Genomic DNA, 19703 nt, shown 5'->3' with positions numbered 1-19703 from the left:
GTCAGTGCATGCCAAAAGGCTCATGAAGTAGCCAGCTGACACTTTGAGTCAATGTCTGTCACAGTCACATTAACACCATCCGTCTACATTCAGCAGTCGAACGTGTGACAGCGTCAGCACTGTAACGGGCTCCTTTAAATAGAAAAAAACCAGTAATACAAACTACGCAAACCTCAAACTCTACAAACCGTCAGATGCAGTAACAAGAAAACACTGAGTTGACAGATGAATGCTTCAGAAAGGTGTTAGGAAACAGGTGGGCAGAGGCGAGGTGATGAGAGTGATATGAAGAACAAAGAAGTGCCCCACACACGCACACCCCAAGACAATCAAAACAAAAAGCCTGCAGCACTCCAAAGGTCGGCCCCTCGGGTTGGTGCTGACGTCAGTGTGCAGGCGTGCTGATGTCCTCTCCCACACAGTGCAGCTGTGAATAACCCCTCCACTTTGGGCCTGGGTCCTTTCTTTCTTTCTTTCTTTTTTTTTTTTTTTTTTTAAAGTTCCTTTCACTGTGTGACTCCACTTTTTGATACTTGAAGTTTTATTTTTTTTGTATTTGAATAAACTGAGCTCGTCAGGTAATTGGGGATGTCAGTCAGGCCTCATATTAGGAGAGGGGTGCATGAATCGAGCATCCTGAGAAATTAAAATGAGCGAACTGTACAGGGATGAAACGTTAAAAGATAAGCCCAGCCTTGTCCTTTAAGTGCCTGTCTTGTTTTTGAAACAACAGAGGGGTCCTTAGATGATAACTTATTTCTTCGTGTGGAGAGGATTTTGTTTTATTTTTATTTTTTTAAGCAAAGCCAAGGTTAGTTATATAAATGACAGTAGGTAAACTTTTCAACTCCCATCGATTCCTCTGTTCTGGGGTGCTGAATCAGGCTGTGTTTCTGTCAGTTTTGAGATGTTCCCACAGTCCTTTGAAGAGGCTTCTGCATTGAGAATGTAGATTCAGCACACATATTAAAGCATGGGCATTTTTGACGATGTTTCTTTATTCAGAGGCTGGTGTTCTCTCGCTCTCTCTCACTCTCTCTCTCTCTCGTGTGTGTCTCTGTGTGTATGTGTCCGTATATATATGTTGGCAGACTTGGTTGAATGCTCGTTTGCCTAAGTGTGCTTGTCTTCACATTTGTTAGTCTGTCATAATGTTGGACATCCTGTCACAATTCTGTATATCATTCTCAAATCCCAGTGGAGTGCATCAGTCACAAGAATATACTTCCTCGATGTTTGAATAAAACCCTGCTGGTCGAGTTTATGGAGCCATCGCATAGAGGTTTCTTTGATGCTTGATCACTGTTCAGAATGGGAACACAATCTTACAACGAAGAAAGTGTTTGAGATGAGGAGTTTAACTGTTACTGACTGTGATTTTACTACAAGTACATAAAATGCACCATCACCCAGTAACTAAATACATTTGTTAGATCTAAAACCACTTATTTTTATAGCAGCAGCTTTTTCAGCACAGCCAGAGCTCTCGTACACCCCATTTCCCCTCCATATGCTGCAGTCTATACACTTTGAAATTATGTGTACGCGCTGCATTGGATATGCTTGAGAGCTGAGCTGCACATAACTATCACTCAGCGACCAGAAAGTTCAAAATCCCTGTTCCATACTGTTCTGGCCCACGTTTGAAAGTGCCCAGCCGTGGCAGTGACTCAACAAGGGACCTGCAGTACCTTAGTATCAAAGCTGACCATGCACACATCAGCCCTTTACGCAACTGCTTAATGTGGGTGGATGTCCCTTTTTACTGATACTGCTGTCAAGTTCATTCCAAAAGGTGCACGGGTGCACTGATATCAGGGAGTTGTGGGGATCAGGTCATTAACTGTTATATTGTGGACTTAGGATTACTTGTAATGGCCTGTGCTAGCCGACTTGCCTCTATTTTGTTGAAGCATTTGTGCTCTGGGAAATTCTGGGAAATGTCACAAATGCTCAGTCTTCAAGTAATCCTTCCTGGCACACACGGATAATACTTTTTCAACAATACCTTTTCTGTCTGTTCAATACCACTTAACACCACGTCAGTGTGTCCTATATAATCTATTAGTGGTTTTATTATTAAAAGAAATACAAAGATCTTCAGGGAAATATCAGAAGTGCTGCTTTGTGTCTCGGCAGTTGGAGGGTCTGTGTTTAAATGACAGCAGCTGGCAGGCTGCCACTGTTGCTGTTACACCGTAGAGAAAAGTAAAGTGTATTGTTAGTGTTATTGAAAAGTAATCTGACCAGACCAACCTGAAATTTGCCGGTATGATTACATGCTGTTTAATGTTAAATTCAACATCTAGCCTGCAAGCTGATGTTAGTGGTGCACTTTCCCTGGCCAGTGTGTAAGTCTGTATTGATGACTGTTAGCTTTGGCTTCCTTACGTAGTCCACCTTCTGGCTGCAAGGTGGCCCCCGTTTAATGCTTCTAATCTGTGTATGTATTTATTCTGTGTTTGCAGAACTGTTGTGTTTTGGATTTCTTCCAAATGCTTGAGTGTGCTGGAATGAAGCCCTTGTTGGAAGATTTGAATTTAATTCAGCCCATTGGTTGTTTGTACATAGTCTGGTTACATTATATGGGCAATTATTGTGTTCTTCTGGAAATGTACATTTTGCTTGAGCCATCTTGTTGCATCATTGCTGTTCTCCACTGCCAGCAGGTGAGCACATACTGTGTGTGTTCACACGTATGTAAAAAAATATATATGAAAAAAATAATAATGTGAAATTAACTCTCAAATTCACTTCGTAGTTCTTATAATGTGGGATGCATTTCTCCTCATGGTGGGGACAGGCAATGTATGTTGACCGTCAAACCCAAACAGAGACGCGATGTCTGAATTATTTCCCACACTTGGCAACATCTCAGAAGAAGCAGACGGACAATACTTAAACTGGCATCCGCCAGAAGCCACCTTCAAAGCAGGTTTTCGGGTCGACACACTCGCCTGTTGTACATTTGCAGCTTGCTTATTTGGATCTCGATCCACATCACAAAGAACAATAAAATACTAAACGTTAACAATATGCTAAGCAGGAGAGGTATAATTGGAAAAAAAGAAAAAAACAGAAGTAAGCCTGTTTCTGTTGAGACAGCGGTGTCATTAGAGTGGACATAAATTGATTTATGTCCTCGACAGTCTCTGAGGTTTGGACTAGACGTCTGCATCCACCTGCTCCCACACCTGCAGGATTTCCTGCTGCTTCTCAGCGCACAGTGTGTCAGTTACCATGCTGTTTCCTTAGGAGAGGATGTCATTTAGATTTTATTGATCCTGATTCAGCTCATCAATCCTGGTTCAGGATTAATTCACGGGACATTTTGTGATATTCTTCGATGTTACAAGGGCTCACTTCAACAATCAGGCAGTATTACTCCGGGTGGCAAATTTACTGTGTTTGTAATGAAGTCTGTTCCAGCTAAGATGGCAAAAAGGACAGATGCCTTATACACAATGTCCCATTGATAATTTAACGAAAACAGTTCAAAAATATACTTTCAGAGTTGTAACGATATTAGTTATGATTTAAAATGTTGCATTTTTGACCAGATGTGACATGTCATGGCATGCAAATAAATGTGCATCACATCACAGTGGCCTTGGGGAGAAAAAGAGAAGATGACTGGGAGCCATCGTCTGTCATGATGAACCCTGTTGGCCGTCGTGTCCCACAGAGATCTCAGTTTAAGAAAACCTCACGTGGGCTAATTTACATTCAGATCAGGAGCCAGGTGCTCTACATGACATAAACTGTCTGTGGACCTTCTGTGTTGATGAGCTGGTTGATGTCTTTCTGTCCTGAAGGGTGGAGACTGCATACTTGACTGATTCAAATTGGCTTTGACCAGTATGAAGCAGTTTAGAGTCAAGCTCTTGGTATCAACCCGTGCTGTCTTACCTACCTACTGAACCTACTGAACATTCTGCGTTGTTGTTGTCTGGATGCTGTCATGTTGTTACCTTTTAGTGGTCACTAGACACCTATGACACAGGTGGAATGCTCCAGTATTAAACTGTAGTTAAGGACAGCAACACTGAGGCTTACCTGAAGATCATGGAGCTAAGATTATTTGTCACTACCACCACCAAAAAAACGTAACTACTTAACGCAACCAACAGTAGGAGGAGAAAACTTTTAATATCACGCTAGCTGTGATGAAGTGGATCTGAAGGCGTGGAGATTTCAAAGCTCTTTCAAAGGAATGCTCGATGCTATTTAACAATGCAAATGACAGAAATACTTAGGCTTACGAGCTATTCTTCATGATGTTTAAAAGCAGTATTAGAAGTGCTTACATGAGCCGATGAAACCTAAGTGCCTTTGGTATAAGCGCAATAATACGTCACCAAGTCGCAAGTCACTGTCTGCTTGATGTCAGGTGGTTCTTCGTCTCCCTGTCATCCATTACAATCATCGAATGTAAAACTTGCCAGGTATTATCCCTTACTATACATGTACAAGCTGTGTGTGTGTTTACTGATTTGCTTGCGGGTTGGGTAATCTTTTTCCTATTGAGCTTTGACTGTGTCATCGTGCCTCTTGTAGGCTTCACTGATTTAAGTTCGAGCCCTGCGTAAGTCTGTCATATCACTCAATATGAAGGAGCCACAGTCTAAATATTAATAACAGTATCTGTCAGCAAAAGTATTGTGAGTGACTTACACCTGTGGCTGAGCTTCAGGCTCGCAGTAAGCACCCTGTATAAAAAAAAAAAAAGTCACTTTTTTGCACGATGACGTCACAAACACGATCATACTTAATACTTATCGGCATGCACACTTAGGCTTTGACGGGCTGTCAATCCCCTGTCAACCAAAAGAGGTGTCGTAACTGTGATGAGTCATGTCTGAGAGCACGGAGATGACAGCAAGTCACCTTTAAGCACGTGTACACACGCACACGCACACGCACACGCACACACACACACACACACGACTCCTACTTGGACACAGCCGCACACACCCTCAGTATAAAATGACATCTAGCCAGAGGGGGCTTTTTGTGTCACCTCGACAGGCAGTGAGATACAGACACAGAGTGTGTTTCATCATTCTGCTGTCAGACTTCGCCAGCACAGAAAGCCTTTGGCATTTTGACATTGCTTGTTGTGACTTGACCTTTTGTGTGAAGTTTTGTCAGAGAAGCTGGCCCCTCTCCTGGGTGACCAGTAGATGCTGTTAAATGATTCTGTGCTTTGGGGAACTTGCACTTACTTTTCTCTTACTGCCAGTATGTGCCACCATAGATGGGTTTCTGTTGGCTTTATAGCCTGAACACATTCGGAGTGTTTGGCATGTTCGCAGATAAGATGTTGGGGTTATGAGCAAGACGAAGCACCACATGGGCTTTCATTGCTGCATTATGAGCAGGCTGGCTTATGAATGAATCACACCAAGTTGCATGAACCCCAATCGATTTGTCTCTGCATAAATGTTGATTCACTGACGTCTGCATTTTCTGGTTTCCCTCTTACGGTTATACTCGTTTCAGTGTGACTGTGTTTACTACTGTGTCTCTTGTATCTGCTCTCTTTGTGACTTACAAGGTCTTTCACCTGTTGCTGACACCATTAAGTGAGTAGACTTTGAGTGGTAGTGAGTATACTGACATTTGCTCACAGTGTTGTAGGTCAACAGCTAGTTGTGGAAACAACATGAATACCTATTTTCTTATTGCACCAGGCTGATGAGCAGGAACAGCTAAATGTGGCTGTTTACTTTAAAAACAACTTTTCTATGCAGTATAGCAATGATGCTGCTGAAATGAAAGTACCGAAAGACTGAGTGACATGTGATATGCGTTGTTTTTGAAAATTTATATACAGTCTCTAGAAGTGTATGACTCAGCTTCTTCCATGATCTAGTGTTAAAAAAGCAAACAGAAATGGTAATAAATTGTAATATTGACTCACAATACTTGTCGAATTGCAATACTTGAGAATCGCAATATAGGTTGAATCAGCACCCAAGTATTGTGATAGTATCAACCCGGGAGATAAGCATATCATCCCAGCTGTAATATCCAATATTGGTTTCAGTGCATCTCTAGCTCAGACTGTGAGAAACCCTTCATATCCTGAGTTTAAGAAATATTTGCCTTATTATCTGAGGGAGGCTAGGTTTTCCCATTTACATACATTTTGAAAATCAGGTTACTACAGAAATGTGGCAATATCCACATTATTTCAGCACATGTGCCCAGACTAAATATGAAATGAAATATGCAAAAGAGGCATCACATAAAGGCCTCAGGGTTTGCAGTTACCTATTTTACCACACATGCTATAAAGTTGAACAACGTCCAGGGAAGGAAAGGAACACTGTGTCATTTAATGATCATTGGGATTCAGCTTTTCATTTAGTTCATATTTTGTCCGTATAGTTTTCCTTTGTGTTTGCCAGAAGGATGACAGCTGTATGGAAGAGGCAGGTTTATTGTGGATGATTCACCTTTGACTGACTGACAAATACCCCTGTCAACCTGCCTGTCCATCTGCCTTCCCATCCTTTTCTTCCACTTTGCCAGCACACTAATAATAAACACTACCAGCTGTAGCCTCCCCAGCTGAAGCAGATATTCTATATTTGTCAGTCACGGACATTCAACGCGCACCACTCTTTTATGATGCACGCAGAGTCGGGGTTTTTCAGTCACTTTAACAGATACTGTGAGTGAATAATAACCAGTATATGGACTGTGATGATTTTGTGGTCTAAACTTGCATAAAATCTTAAACATATTAGCCAGAGGTTGTCTGCTGCACTGTGCATAAAAAGAACTAATATATTTTTTAGCTGGTTGTTTTAAAGAATATTTGAAGGCGACACCAGAAAGTATCCTCTAGATTTACTCTGCATGAGCCTTAGTGTGACAACAGATAATCATCTGTAATTTGATTATTTATTCTTGATGTCACCGACTTGTTATCAGGGTGCCAGTATATTGGTGCCAAGCTGGTGTTTGGAACCGGACTATAGAGAGAGCTCTGGGAATGTGCCCATGGCCATTGTCCACTGGCACTGCCGTACCTGCTCTATCGTGTTGGAATCATCCCATATGTTGCTGCCTCCATCAAAGCTTGTAGAAAATCAGATTGGTCTGGCTCTCCTTTGTTTGCCGTTGAAAGTAATTGAAAGCTAGTTTGTTCTTCTTGCATGCTCCACTGCCTCTGAGCAGTGTAGCACAGGAGAGTCTAAACGCAGTCTTGTGCTTTTAAGATGATGAGAAATCAGGTCCAAATGGCGTTTAGCTTAATGCTGTTAGCGGTGGTAATCTACAGGCCCCCGTTTTAGTTTTCAATATTCCTTTGGCAAATATTTATTTGAAATGCACTGGGAAATCAGTTAAACCAATTATCCAAAAAAACACAGAAACAAGCTTTTGTCCTTATTTATACAAGCGAACTCTGTTTCTCTTTTCTTGCACGCCTGCACACACACAGACACACATGCACACAGTGTTGTTTGCCATCTCCAAGTCCTGAGTCATGCTGTTGTTTAGTATCTTCTGGCTCGTGGCCCAGACTGGTCTCTGGTTCCCTGTGGATATTTGACAAGAAGCCAACAAGAGTGTCATCCCCCTGTCCTTTATCCTCTTGTCTCTCTGTTCCTTCATCCCTCCATCCGCTCATTTCTGTCAAAACGGTCCTCAGACACACTTTCTGCCTTGGATACAAACAAGGGCAGATGCCGAGGGACGCTTTTTGCCCGCCGATGCAACTGTCGAAACACCGCCAGTTTCCAACATGCCGTGTCTCACATGTGGGACACGCAGCACAGGGTGTTTTAATTCATATCACACAGCAGTCAGCCCCGGTGGGTTTGTGATCATTCTAGTTTATGAACTATGCTTTTTCCCTGATTTAGTTTTTCTGTCACTGGTCCGTGTCCGCGTCCCTCAGGCTTTGCTGGCATGCATTCGTTTAACCAAATCCACACACAACACAGTCATTCTTTACACTTTTTTTCCACCTAGTTCTCAGTTTGTCCCTGGGTTATGTTTTGAGACTGTTTTTATGTGTAAAACTTGAAAACTGTAAAACTCAACGGTGGGTAAAACCATGGTCTCCAATATCCTGTGTAACAGTGTTACTATCTTTTACCACTGTCTCTCCGGGGACTTTAATCTGGTGGCATACACATGCACACTGAAATGTGAACAACCAGAGTGTGGCTTGAATTAGACATAGACTTGGAGTTGGATATGTGCAATAGGAGGACAGAGATATGGGCTTTCTCCCCCAGAGCACAAATTAGACTCCAGTCTCCACCATACAGAAGCCACTGATAAAAGTAATTTCAAACTGAGCCATAAGCAACGACTGCACCGATTTCATCACTTCAATAGCTGGACCAGTTGTTTTTAACGGATCCAAATACTGTAGCTACACTGTGGAGATAAGCTGCTTCATTTCTCTAAACTGTGATATGGATGGAAAGTGTGAAGAAGAAGTCTGTTAAAGTATTCTCTGCCATCTGAGCTAACTCCTCTTCTTGCCTCTCCAGGTACAAGTTGATTCGCCGACGAGTCATCTGGCTAATAGGACAGTGGATCTCTGTCAAGTTCAAGTCCGACCTTCGACCTTTACTCTACGAGGTCATCCTGAGCCTCATGCAGGATCCTGACTTGGTGGTAAGGCATACAGACACAAAGTCAGTGCTGCTTATCGTGACTGAAATGCCAGCTTCCCCTGAAAACATTGGCTTCATAATGACTGAAATGGGCCGTTAGTGAAAGTGCTCAGTCAGCCACACAAACACAGTTCTGTGTGTAATGGCGTCGAACCACAGCTATTATTCTGCCAACGTTCTCCACACAAAGACAAACATAGTTAGTCAGAGATTGCAGGAAGGTGCTGTCATCTGATTTCTCAGCATACTATTTGGGATTTTGATTTGTGTTTTTAGAGAGGCTTTTTTTTTTTTTTTTTTTTTTAATATTTTGATTAATAATCAAGCCTTTTATTTAGTCATTACCATTTTTATTTAGCTATTACCCTGTGTGTATAAGCCCTGTGTGATCCTATTTGTGGAAAAGTGGCTATTATTATTACAGTCACCCTCATTTCAAATTACATTTCACCATCCTTGGGTTTCTTGCCTCATGAGCCATGCACTTGATTGATGTGTTTTCTTTCAACAGAATTTATATGAAGGAATCTGAAAATTTCAGTGTGTTATTTACATTGCATTTCAACATAATCTCAGCGTTAGATGGAACCCTAATGAGTGGCTGATTTCAGTCTCTCTGCGTCTAATTGCCTCTCTTAATTCATAATCCGTCCTTGTGTGCAGGAACTTTTAAATGTGTGTTTATTTGTCGTTCCCCTTAGTTGCAATACACATAATTAGGATTAGAATATAATAAGGATTAGAATATAATTGAGTCAGTAATACATGTGAGGCAGAGCCCACTCAAACACCGTGCTCTGATAATGTTAATGTGATGGATGAAACAATACACTAAACTCCATTTTAGGTACATTTTTTGTCTTAGGGGTATAGAAGCACACATGTAAACATAATGGCTCGTACAGTTTCAGTGGCCTCTCTTCACACAAGCATCACTGAGCAGCTCACCAATAATAGGTTCCTGATCAATATTGTCTGGGCCAATTAGAACCTCTTGGGCAGAATTAATTATTGATCATAAACTTTGAATGGCCTAATGGAGTAAACTGGCCCCTATCAATCACACCAATTGGTTACCAATGTCTTTATTACCATTCTGTGGCCCTCGTTGTTCAGATGGATTAGAAGCTGCCAGTTTATCTCTGACATTTCGCCTTCTGTACTTTATTGAAAGGAGTAATCGACAAGAGCGACTTATTGATTTTCCCCGATAATCATACGTCAGCACGGCCACTTGGGTTTGCTTTATTGTCTTATGAGGTGCTTTTTTTGAAAATGAGAGAAACGGAAGAATATATGAGGACAGAAGAGGCAGAAATAAAGATATCTTCATTAATTTTAGCAAAATGGTCATTAACTGCATGTTAAATGGGCTAAATGGGTTTTGGTTTCAGTTTAAGTGTCCTGAGTGACATCAGAAAGTTTTAGATTTGTCTTCATTAAGAAGGAAATCCTTTTCTGTGCACCAATTCCTTACACTGTGACACCTTACCTGAGTGTTTTTGTTTTATTTTTTAAATTAATGTGGTATTATCCACTTATGTAACCGTCCCACCCTTTTGCACATTTTTAAAGATTAGTCTATTATGTAAATTTCACTGAAACGTCAGCGATAATGAACAAAATTCCTATTCCTAATTTAAAACGCGTTATTTAAGATACTAACCACATGTCCCCAGGAGATCATTTCAGAGCTCGGCGCCTTAATAACGAAGGCACAGTCACCTTGCATCATTAATTTGATTTAGGGGTTTTGTGTGACTGCCTTAAGCAACAAATAGGCTTGTAGGGAGTTATGAGCTTGGTAATATAAATGATGGACAAGCCTGTGCCTTAAATGTGATTAGTGAAATCTTCAGATTAACCCGTAAGGGGCTAAAATAAGTGTGTTATGCCCTTTCTTCCCGAGGAGCCTGACTGCAGTGTTTTGTGATGTTGAAGTGGAAGGGTATGATTTGCTGGGCAGCTGATGTATTGCAGGTGCAATCCAGGTGTTATGTAATAACACAGAAGCATGGTTTCTTCATTTTTGTTTTCTAGAAATGATTTTAGATTTAGTTTGATGAACTACTGATGTGGAGAGTCATTTTACAAGCTTATTTATGTTCAGTTTGTTAAACGATGAGGCCTGTATTTGCTGAGAAACACAGATATCTTCGATAAATAGTGATTTTTTTTTTTTTTTTTTTTTTTTGGAGATTTGACACCCTGTGGTAGCTTTGCCTGTGCGACAAAGACAAGCGTGCACCCACCTCAACAGTTCATTGGCATTTATTACTGACATTCATGAGCTGAATCCTCATTTCCTCTGATACATTCTCCTCTACAGCTGCATTCTTCTCTGATGTTTACTCACTGACTGACTGAGTGAAGGCTAAAAATAATCTTGGTGGCATGTTTAACTCCTTCTGTCTTCGGGCCATTTGCATTCCCAGTGGGAGGTAAAAATGTTTTCTTGAATTTGCTGTTAAGCCAGCTTTGACGACATCAAGCCGTGATGTTTTAGTCAGCAGTTTGTCCCATTTCTGCTCACTTTTCCTCGACTGCTTGAAGGCTTTGGGGCATTTTAAATATGGATTTCTACCTCGTGATCATAATCCCTCTCAATCATGTTTTTGGTTACTGTATGGTAAATGCATTGTGACAGACATGGGTTTTGAACCACAGATTATTGCTGGAAGTGAAGATCAGAACCTGACAGCAAGGAGAGGTCCTAGCAAACATGAAACCGGAGTGATTTGTAATGCGTCTTTCTTCAGATCAGAATTTGTCTCAGACACCCATATTACATCAGGCTTTTCCCTCCATACCAAATATGAATATTTCTTGTCAGTGTAAGTCTTTAATCAGTGTAAAATGATTAATTTTGCAGCTAAATTATGTGAGACGGTCAAATAAATCCAGAACACTAATCATTAATCATTTCTTTCTCTTCCAAAAAGCTTATTATGAGATAGCTCTCCGTTTCCTGTGATTTGAACGATAAGCCAGCTGTAGCTACAATTTGTGCAAATTATGGCTGTTTATCTGCTCTAATTCTAATTTCCTGATAATGCTTGTTTATTGCCTTTGTGGTTGGTGTCTGCGAGGCCATGGTGAAACTTTGATCCACTCCTGGGCCGTTTCAGCTGATGCCATCTGTATTGAATCTATCTAAAACTCGGGTAATAACTGCCATTTGTTTATACCAACACTGGGTGAATTATTTTCCTGAAGGAAGTCCGCGTTCATTTTATATCGAATGTAGTTTTGCTGGAGTTTGTAATTTACCATCTTATCAATTTTGTTGGGATTTTTTCTGAGTTGTTGCCAGATTGAAGCTTTTCTTCGGCTGTTTTCGATTCAGTGAGACGGTTCAGTGTAATGTTCGCTGATTAAACCTTTAATCACTCTTCGATTCAGTTTGAACCTGCTGTTTTTAGCATTCCTCAAAGACAGTTTGAGACTGAATAATGATATGAAGCAAATGTTTTGACTGAGTCATTGTCAGGCATTGTGTGTGTGTGTGTGTGTGCGTGGGCGTGTGTGTTTTGTGGGACCCATCTGAGTATTTCATCGAGCATTCAATTATCCTCTGCGCTTTGCTGTGGAATTGAAATGCAGTTTCTCTCATTAGTGTTTGAATTGCCAACAAGGCCAGTGCTGATGGCAAATGATGGGCCTCGTTCATCAACATACTCTTTTTGTTGCTGCTTAATGTATGCAGCATTACTGAAACATTATTCTGTATTTTATCATCTTGCAGATACAGGATGGGGGGGGGGGGGGGGGGGCATTTGTGCATCTCTAAATCCAGCAATGTCTCAGATTTAACTTCAAGCTGTTTCACATGTTGAATGTGTATTTCACAGTGGCCCCCCTGATCTTAATCTTTGAACAGAGGATGAGTGTTTGAACTTCTTGTGAATGGAGGACAATTAAACCTGTAGTCAGTTTGAATCCATTTGACAGATTCACAACAGTGACATGTCTTTCTGAATGAATTGGCAATTTTCTGCCATGCCGTTGAAGATAAAACTTTGTTAAATGTTCAATATCAAAGAATTACACGGACTTAAGGGTAATTCTGTGCAGATTATGCAAATAATTTCATCCATGCAGATGTGTCAAATGTGATTTTAATGACTGAATTTCATGCTGTATTCCACAGAAAAGTACCTGTATTTTTATGTCTGGCCTCAGAATCAAATAAGTTACTGTAAGGGAAATCAATGCTGTTGTTGCAAGTCTTAAATATTGATGACATACACTGCTTTGATAAAACCATGTTTAATCATGGTTGTTGCTGTAGTTTTGCTTGCTTTACATGGGGAGAATCATGGCAGCCTTTGAGTCTGTTTGTTTTTCAGTGCTTCATAAACACATACTTCTGTCATAGAAAGAATAAATGTCATCAAGCAGGTTGAAGCTGAAATGAGTTACTGTGCTGCGATCATCCTCTGCAGCACTGGCAGGTCTGCACTGAAGCTGTGCTTTTTGTTTTCATTGGAGGCTTTTTTGAAAGCTTGCTGCTTATTTAAATCAGTCACTTCAAAATTGGGAAAACGCACCAGCTAGTGAACTGTGATACTACTGAGCTTATGCTTTGGTTTGATCTGCAGAAATATAAGCATGGTGCAAAGTAAGTGACTTCCCGAAAGCTGACTTACCTTTGAAGTGAATTGATTGGCATCAAAACTGTGAAAGTCTGAAAAGTAGAGTCCAAAAAGAGAAACTTCAGTGGAGGCGTTTGTGTGTTTTAAGAGACTACAAATGTGCATATATTAATGATTTATGAACTGAAAAATAAAATATTTAACAAACACATTTTCTTCCTGCAAATGTAGGCTGTCCTACAAAATAACACAAGTAGAATCTTGGGTTTACCATAGAAAATATGCACATGGAGAAAACAAGGATTGAGACGATATGATTTATTTTTCCAGCCAGTATTATTTATAGCAGAATGAGTTATGCAACACAAATAATCCAACAAAAGGTACTGTTTATCTACAGTGAGTTATCCAAATTAACTTTTAACCAAATACCACAAAGAAGGCTCCCAGACTATTTTCTTGAGTCTTTTGTCAAGCTAAAAAAAAAAAACCCAAAAACTTTGTGGCTTAAGAAATAATGCAGCTGTGCCAAAGCTTGCAAAGACCTTTTAATAGATTGGATACCATTGATGTTTGTCTGCATCTACACACACACACACACACACACACACACACACACACAGAGGGAAAAACACAGCATTTATGTGGGTCATTTTTTGGGGACATTACATAGACTTACATTGATTCTACTTTCTAACACTTACCCTAACCTTTTCCCAGTTGGGCATAACTTAAGTCCCCAGTTTGGCAAGACATCCCCATTAACTGGTGTTAATTCTGAAATGTGTTTCCAAACATAGGCCAAGTCAGAAACACACACACACACACACGCACACACACGCGCATACCTTTCACACTTTAAACGTGGATTGAAATTGTTGAGGGCAAGGGCCGGCTGTAATGCAGTCTCTAACCTTTCGCTTCACTCGTTTGCTTTCCTTAATATCCCCCATCTCCAATATCATCGCCGTCTCCCTGTTGAGCATTTGCACCTCGATCACTCTGACCCTGCTAGATTATACTACGAGTCTATAAGAGTGCAGGGACCACTTCGTTTTATAACGGCCTGTATTTAGCTAACTTGCTGCAGGTGCACACTTATACAGAGTGTTCAGTCAGAAAAAGCTTGTTGTTGTGGTCTTTCTGAGACTGCCATTAAAGGAAAACATAATTATAGTTTTGGTGTTTGGTGATATTGTTGCATGTGCAGCTGTGGCAGTTTTCTTTTGCTCTATTTTTTCTTGGCTTAGTTCAGTACAGACTCAGTACGTCCTCTTTAGCTTCCATAAGCTAACAATCCAGACAGACTAATAGAGGGGTTCAAGTATGATGTCTGATTTCTAAAATGAACTGTATGTTCATCTTTGTTGTTTCTTATAGGTGCGGATTGAGACAGCTACAACCCTGAAGCTCAATATCCTTCCTATACTATCTTTTCAGTGTAACACCCCACCATTAGGTGGCCCTATGGAATGAACAACACTTCAAATCAAGGCTGACGAAATACAAAAAGTCAAAACACAACATAAAATCCCAGGCTGAGAGGCAGCCAGACCCGCAGTGCCCACACCACAAGCCTCTCCTCTGATGCTGGCACAGGAGCTTTTTAAGCACTTCAGTCCCAGGTCAGGTTCACCTCATTCAGCAATGAATCACACCTGGGCAGAGCCAGAGAGGACAGGAGAGGAAAAGGGACAAACAGCACAGGGAAACACACACAGCCGTAACATTCAGATTGGTACGATCTTAGTTATGCTAAAGCATTACTGTGCACACCTATCCTATTTGATTTCATCCTTAACTCGTGATCACCTGTTGATGACTTTGAGTTCCGGACAGAGCAATTCCTCCCTGTGAGTACATGTACCAGTCAAAAGAAGTTGTTGCTATAATTATGAGTAAGTTAACATTTTCTGCTGCTCATTCCTCTTTTTCTAACTCTTTAATTCTCCTCTCTCTCTGTTTAGTACCTCGAGTCTATATTCGGGCTGCTCTTCCAGTTGTTGCAGCAGGTGACAGAGTGCGACACCAAAATGCAGGTGCTCCATGTCATCTCCTGTGTCATCGAGAGAGTAAACATCCAGGTGAGACAACAAACAAACAAACAAACAAGTGTTTATATTACGTAACTCTGCCATCTATAGGACTGCTCAAATGGTCGTCAATGAAGCGCCAATGAAGCTGCTGTACTGACCTCAGCTAAAACAACCACCTGTCCTCAAAGATTGCGAGGCATTAATAATTTTTCACATCCTGAGACACTGGTGCTGGCAGAAGCGACTGCGAGTCCAATTCCTGACTGTTTGTAAATCACAAGGCCTAAGGCAGCATTTGTTCTGATGTCTGCTCTCATTACCGTGATGATACAGTCTCTTCTCTGCCACTGCGATGCTTTTGTGGCCGTATGGATTTTATGTTTTTTTCTAAGCATCCAGTAAGTCATTCTAATCCACTTAACTGTCAACCCTTGAAAAAAATTGACCTTCCTCTCGACCCCCCCAGACTCTTTTCAGATCCGCTTTTAAGCACTTTTCCCTTAAACGATCTCTTGACTTAAATCTGTCACAGAAATGGCTTTCATCCTTGTGAACTGTCATTCTGGTTAAGTCTTCACCAGTCTCTGGCCCTGGCTAAACTTCTATCGTCAGTGGAAGTCCCATTAATATTCTAACTCCTCTCACAAGGGATTTTGAACCCACAAAGAGTGGCAGCAGCTGAGAAAACTAGTCAATGAAACCACGAGTGCAGCTTGACTTGAAATGAACATGATGACAGATGTGATGAGATTTAGCTCCTTTTTCTGCCATTGGTCTCACAAATGTCATCCTAGGCTGGTTTGCGGGTCTGTTTTTCTTACTTTTTATCTTTACCCTCAAGGCTGTGAGTCGGGTTTCTTTTCTACTCCTTCCTCTGCTCCTAGCCAGCTCCTTTATAAAGGTGTAATCGAGCGCAAAATCCCAGTGTTGCATCTGCAGCGCGGCCACATAGCCGCCATAGGGAATCAGAAGGGTGAGCGCAAGTCAGCACGAGGAAGTGGTGGAAAACTTTTTGAGGTCCGTAATTCAGTGGATGTCTTAGAGTTGGCTGGCTGCACAGCGACTGTACCTAAATTACACAATTTGCCATCACATTTTTCAATTTCACACAGGAATGAGAGTGATGGCGTCCACTTGGTGTCTGACCACCCAAATTTTACCAGTGGTTAAAACCAAATAATTTCATTTAAATGGAATATAAAGTTGTTAAGGTACAATCCCGATTCCAATAAAGTTGGTACTCTGTACAACATGAATAAAACAGCTAATATATACTCGACTGAATACAGTCCAAAGACAATGTATTTAATGTTTAATGTTAAGTCTCATATTCACACCTGAGTAGAAAGGTGTCACCTGCTGACTTTTTTTTTTTGGTTCACGATGATGAATTTGTTCATTATGGGCAAAATGTAAAACCTTAACTCAGTCATTTGTCACCCCTTCAACAAGTCATCAAACGTACATATATGCCCATTGTATAATCCAGAAGACACATCAACAAATGTAAAACTTCCGTAGATGTGACACTGATGCTTTTTCAAAATTCATATTGAAGAATCTGAACATCCTTACGCTCCTTCACACATGGGTTCAGGTCTGATTGTTGCTGCTGTAGCTGCCATGGCTCCACACTCATTCATATCATGCGTCAGCCAAATTGGCTTCCATTAACACACTGTCAAGAGATCACCTCAGTGGAGTTCTGATTCTCACTGTCACTGCGGAGAAAATATATTCCATATTTTCAGCGAGCTGTTACCCGACCTGCTTTTCCACTGAAGCATGTTTTTGAAGAAGCTCACATTAGCTCTGAATTCACTGCTGGAGAACCCAAACCTAAAATTTGAGAGGAAGCGTTACATTAATTGCATGGTAGTTTTCTTTAAGTGTATGTAGATATCTGATGAAGATGCGTCTTTGCTGAGACGTGAACAATTCAGAGAACATCACTGCTCCCAAGGAGTGGAAGATGCAGGTTGAATTTCAGAGTATGACTGCACGTGCTTTGCTTCTTATTTATCATTTTATTTTTCTTCTGTTTCAGATCCGGCCATATGTTGGCTGTCTGGTTCAGTACCTGCCTCTGCTCTGGAAGCAGTCTGAAGAACACAACATGCTTCGATGTGCCATACTCACTACACTCATCCACCTGGTACAGGTACGGTGCATTACCAGCCTTCAATGTGTGTGCGTCGTGTTGAAGAAGGCGCATGCATGCTTAGTGTACGTGCATGAAACGTCCTTGTCAGCCAAGCAGAATTTGGCCAGTGTTTGTACACCATGCAGGCGGCAAGTTGTTTGGTCATTGCCAGACCAGTTGCTCACATGCCAAACTGAACCATCTACAGGAAGGTAGAAGTATGAGTTTAGATGTAAACAAATACCAGTGTTGATGTTGCCTCCTGCAGGCAAGAAAGCGATGGCTGCTGATTTGCTTTTCACACTTGTGCCACCAGCAGCCAGTCTGTGTTTGTGTGTGTGTGTGTGTGTGTGTGTGTGTGTCTTAACAGCTGAGCCAAGTGTTAGCTAAAATGAAATAGTGTAACAAAATTACACAACAGTAAATATCAACTACTCAAATAGGAATGACATTCACCTCATGGCTGTAAAACACTCAGAGGTGTTGATGAATTTGTAAATGAGTTTATCGTCTATTTCCCTTTGAATCATCCGTGAAGGGCGCACAATGTCAGGCTTTAATTGATCAGACTACAAAACAGCACCGTTGAGCAGCTCAAGCCTGGATGTTTGTGCCAGACTTTTCATACGGTTGTTTTCAGATAGAAATGTGCCGCCTCAATCAGCTCCCTCCCCTCACTCACCCCTCCACAGCACAGATTTGGCTGTCTCACCTTGGCTTTGCGGCGAGCCAGCTCTCATCTCTCTCTCAGGATCACAAGAAAAGAGCCCATTAACAAAACCACTAGAATTAAAATAAGCAAAAAGGTGACAGGAAAAGTATGACATAGAAAGATACTGAGGTTAAACCTAATTAATGGCCCTGCGGGGTAGAGAGCGCCTGTCATTTAAAGGTTAGTATGTCTTGTTGTCCATTGTGAGTGGAATTGCCGCCTTCTGCAGGTGGTACTTTTCAGCGGATCTGGCAACAAGCGTGGTTTTACTTGCCCGGCCACATGTTGCCGAGGCTGAGTTCCAAAATGTCTGCGAGGGAGACCTGGGTCAAGCCTTTGTTTGTGTTTTTTGTTATCTCGCCCTAACCTGCCAGAAATTGTGCTTTTACCGGGCGAAGCAACCTGGAGGCTCTGTCTGTCTTTCCTGCTCAGCCTCACTTGAGATTCACTCACTCACATAATTACACACCGTTTAAACCACAGATTTACAAACTCGCTTTTAAACAGTGTCACCTGCTGTTTTGTTTATGGGGGCAACTTGTGGAATATTTTAGTCTCACTCATTTGCCTCAGTTTCAATCAGGTTTATCACTAACTGAAGTTAAGAGGAATAGTCTGAGTCTGTTCGCCCACAGCACTGAGGCAGTCTGCCTCAGCCTGCAGAAAGCTTTGGACCCCCACGTGGCTGCCGCTGCATTACTACACAGTGGGAGCCGCAACGCTCAGTTATAGAGGCACACTCCCTTTGAGAAAGTAACACGGTACACATCTGGCAAGCTGTGTTAGGCACTGAAGATGAACCGCTGAAGAGGCTTGGATTAGCGAATCGTGTGACCACATGCTAATTTAGATTTTAATATATACATTGTATATAGCTGATGATAAAAACACAAAGAAGTATGGCTGGATTTCTAGAGTTTTGGAGTTTGGAGTTGGAGTGTAGATGGATATATTGTTGTGTTATTGTTTGTGCCTGATATAATAAAGACGTTACAGATACAGATGATAAAGAATAATAGATGAACATTACTGAAATTCACCCAACAGAGCGGACGTGGAGCAGCAGTATATCAAAGTAGAAATGTGAACAGTTCAGCAGTTTCATCCTTTCCTCACAGATAAATATGAGCAGGGAAGCAGAATCCAAATGGCTCACTCACTGCAAAAAAAAAAAAAAAAAAAAAAAAATACAAACTGTACATCCAGCACACAAAACGCCAGATAACCAGAGATTATTTCAGAAAAAGGCACCTCTAATATGAGTGTATATCAGGTGTGGTGGAGCTGAATACAGATTTGATTCTGGCTTTCAACCTCAATATAAGAGACCATTGTAGTGACTTGTGCCATTGTGCTTGATTGTGTGTAATGTGTTTTAGAAACTGTTTTGGTTTTAAGTGTTCAGCTGTGTTCCCAGCGACACGGTCCTTGAGTGTGGTCCTCCATTAGCTGAAGCCATGTGACGCTGCAGAGGTCAACGTGACACACTGCTCAGCTGCTTGTTCCCCTTCCTCCTCCTCCAGTATTGGCCACTAAAATGAATATGACCACATCTTTCAGTTGTACCTGAGCCTT

At 41.3% G+C, this 19703-nt stretch overlaps 1 protein-coding gene across 1 annotated transcript in view; it reads left to right on the top strand.

The window, feature by feature from the left end:
- Positions 1 to 19703, top strand: part of ipo11 (importin 11) — a 112377-nt gene that overhangs the window by 39748 nt on the left and 52926 nt on the right. Inside the window, exons 16-20 of the mRNA XM_076730814.1 lie at positions 8517 to 8643; positions 14618 to 14651; positions 15050 to 15090; positions 15205 to 15321; positions 17321 to 17434. Of these exons, the coding sequence (XP_076586929.1) occupies positions 8517 to 8643; positions 14618 to 14651; positions 15050 to 15090; positions 15205 to 15321; positions 17321 to 17434 (433 nt within the window). The remainder of the gene's footprint in view (positions 1 to 8516; positions 8644 to 14617; positions 14652 to 15049; positions 15091 to 15204; positions 15322 to 17320; positions 17435 to 19703) is intronic.

The sequence above is a fragment of the Chaetodon auriga genome, chromosome 5 (assembly GCF_051107435.1).
Source record: "Chaetodon auriga isolate fChaAug3 chromosome 5, fChaAug3.hap1, whole genome shotgun sequence".
In the NCBI taxonomy this organism is placed as follows: domain Eukaryota; kingdom Metazoa; phylum Chordata; class Actinopteri; order Chaetodontiformes; family Chaetodontidae; genus Chaetodon; species Chaetodon auriga.
The sequence above is the reverse complement of the archived record's forward strand: the minus strand, read 5'-3'. Positions and strand labels throughout refer to the sequence as shown.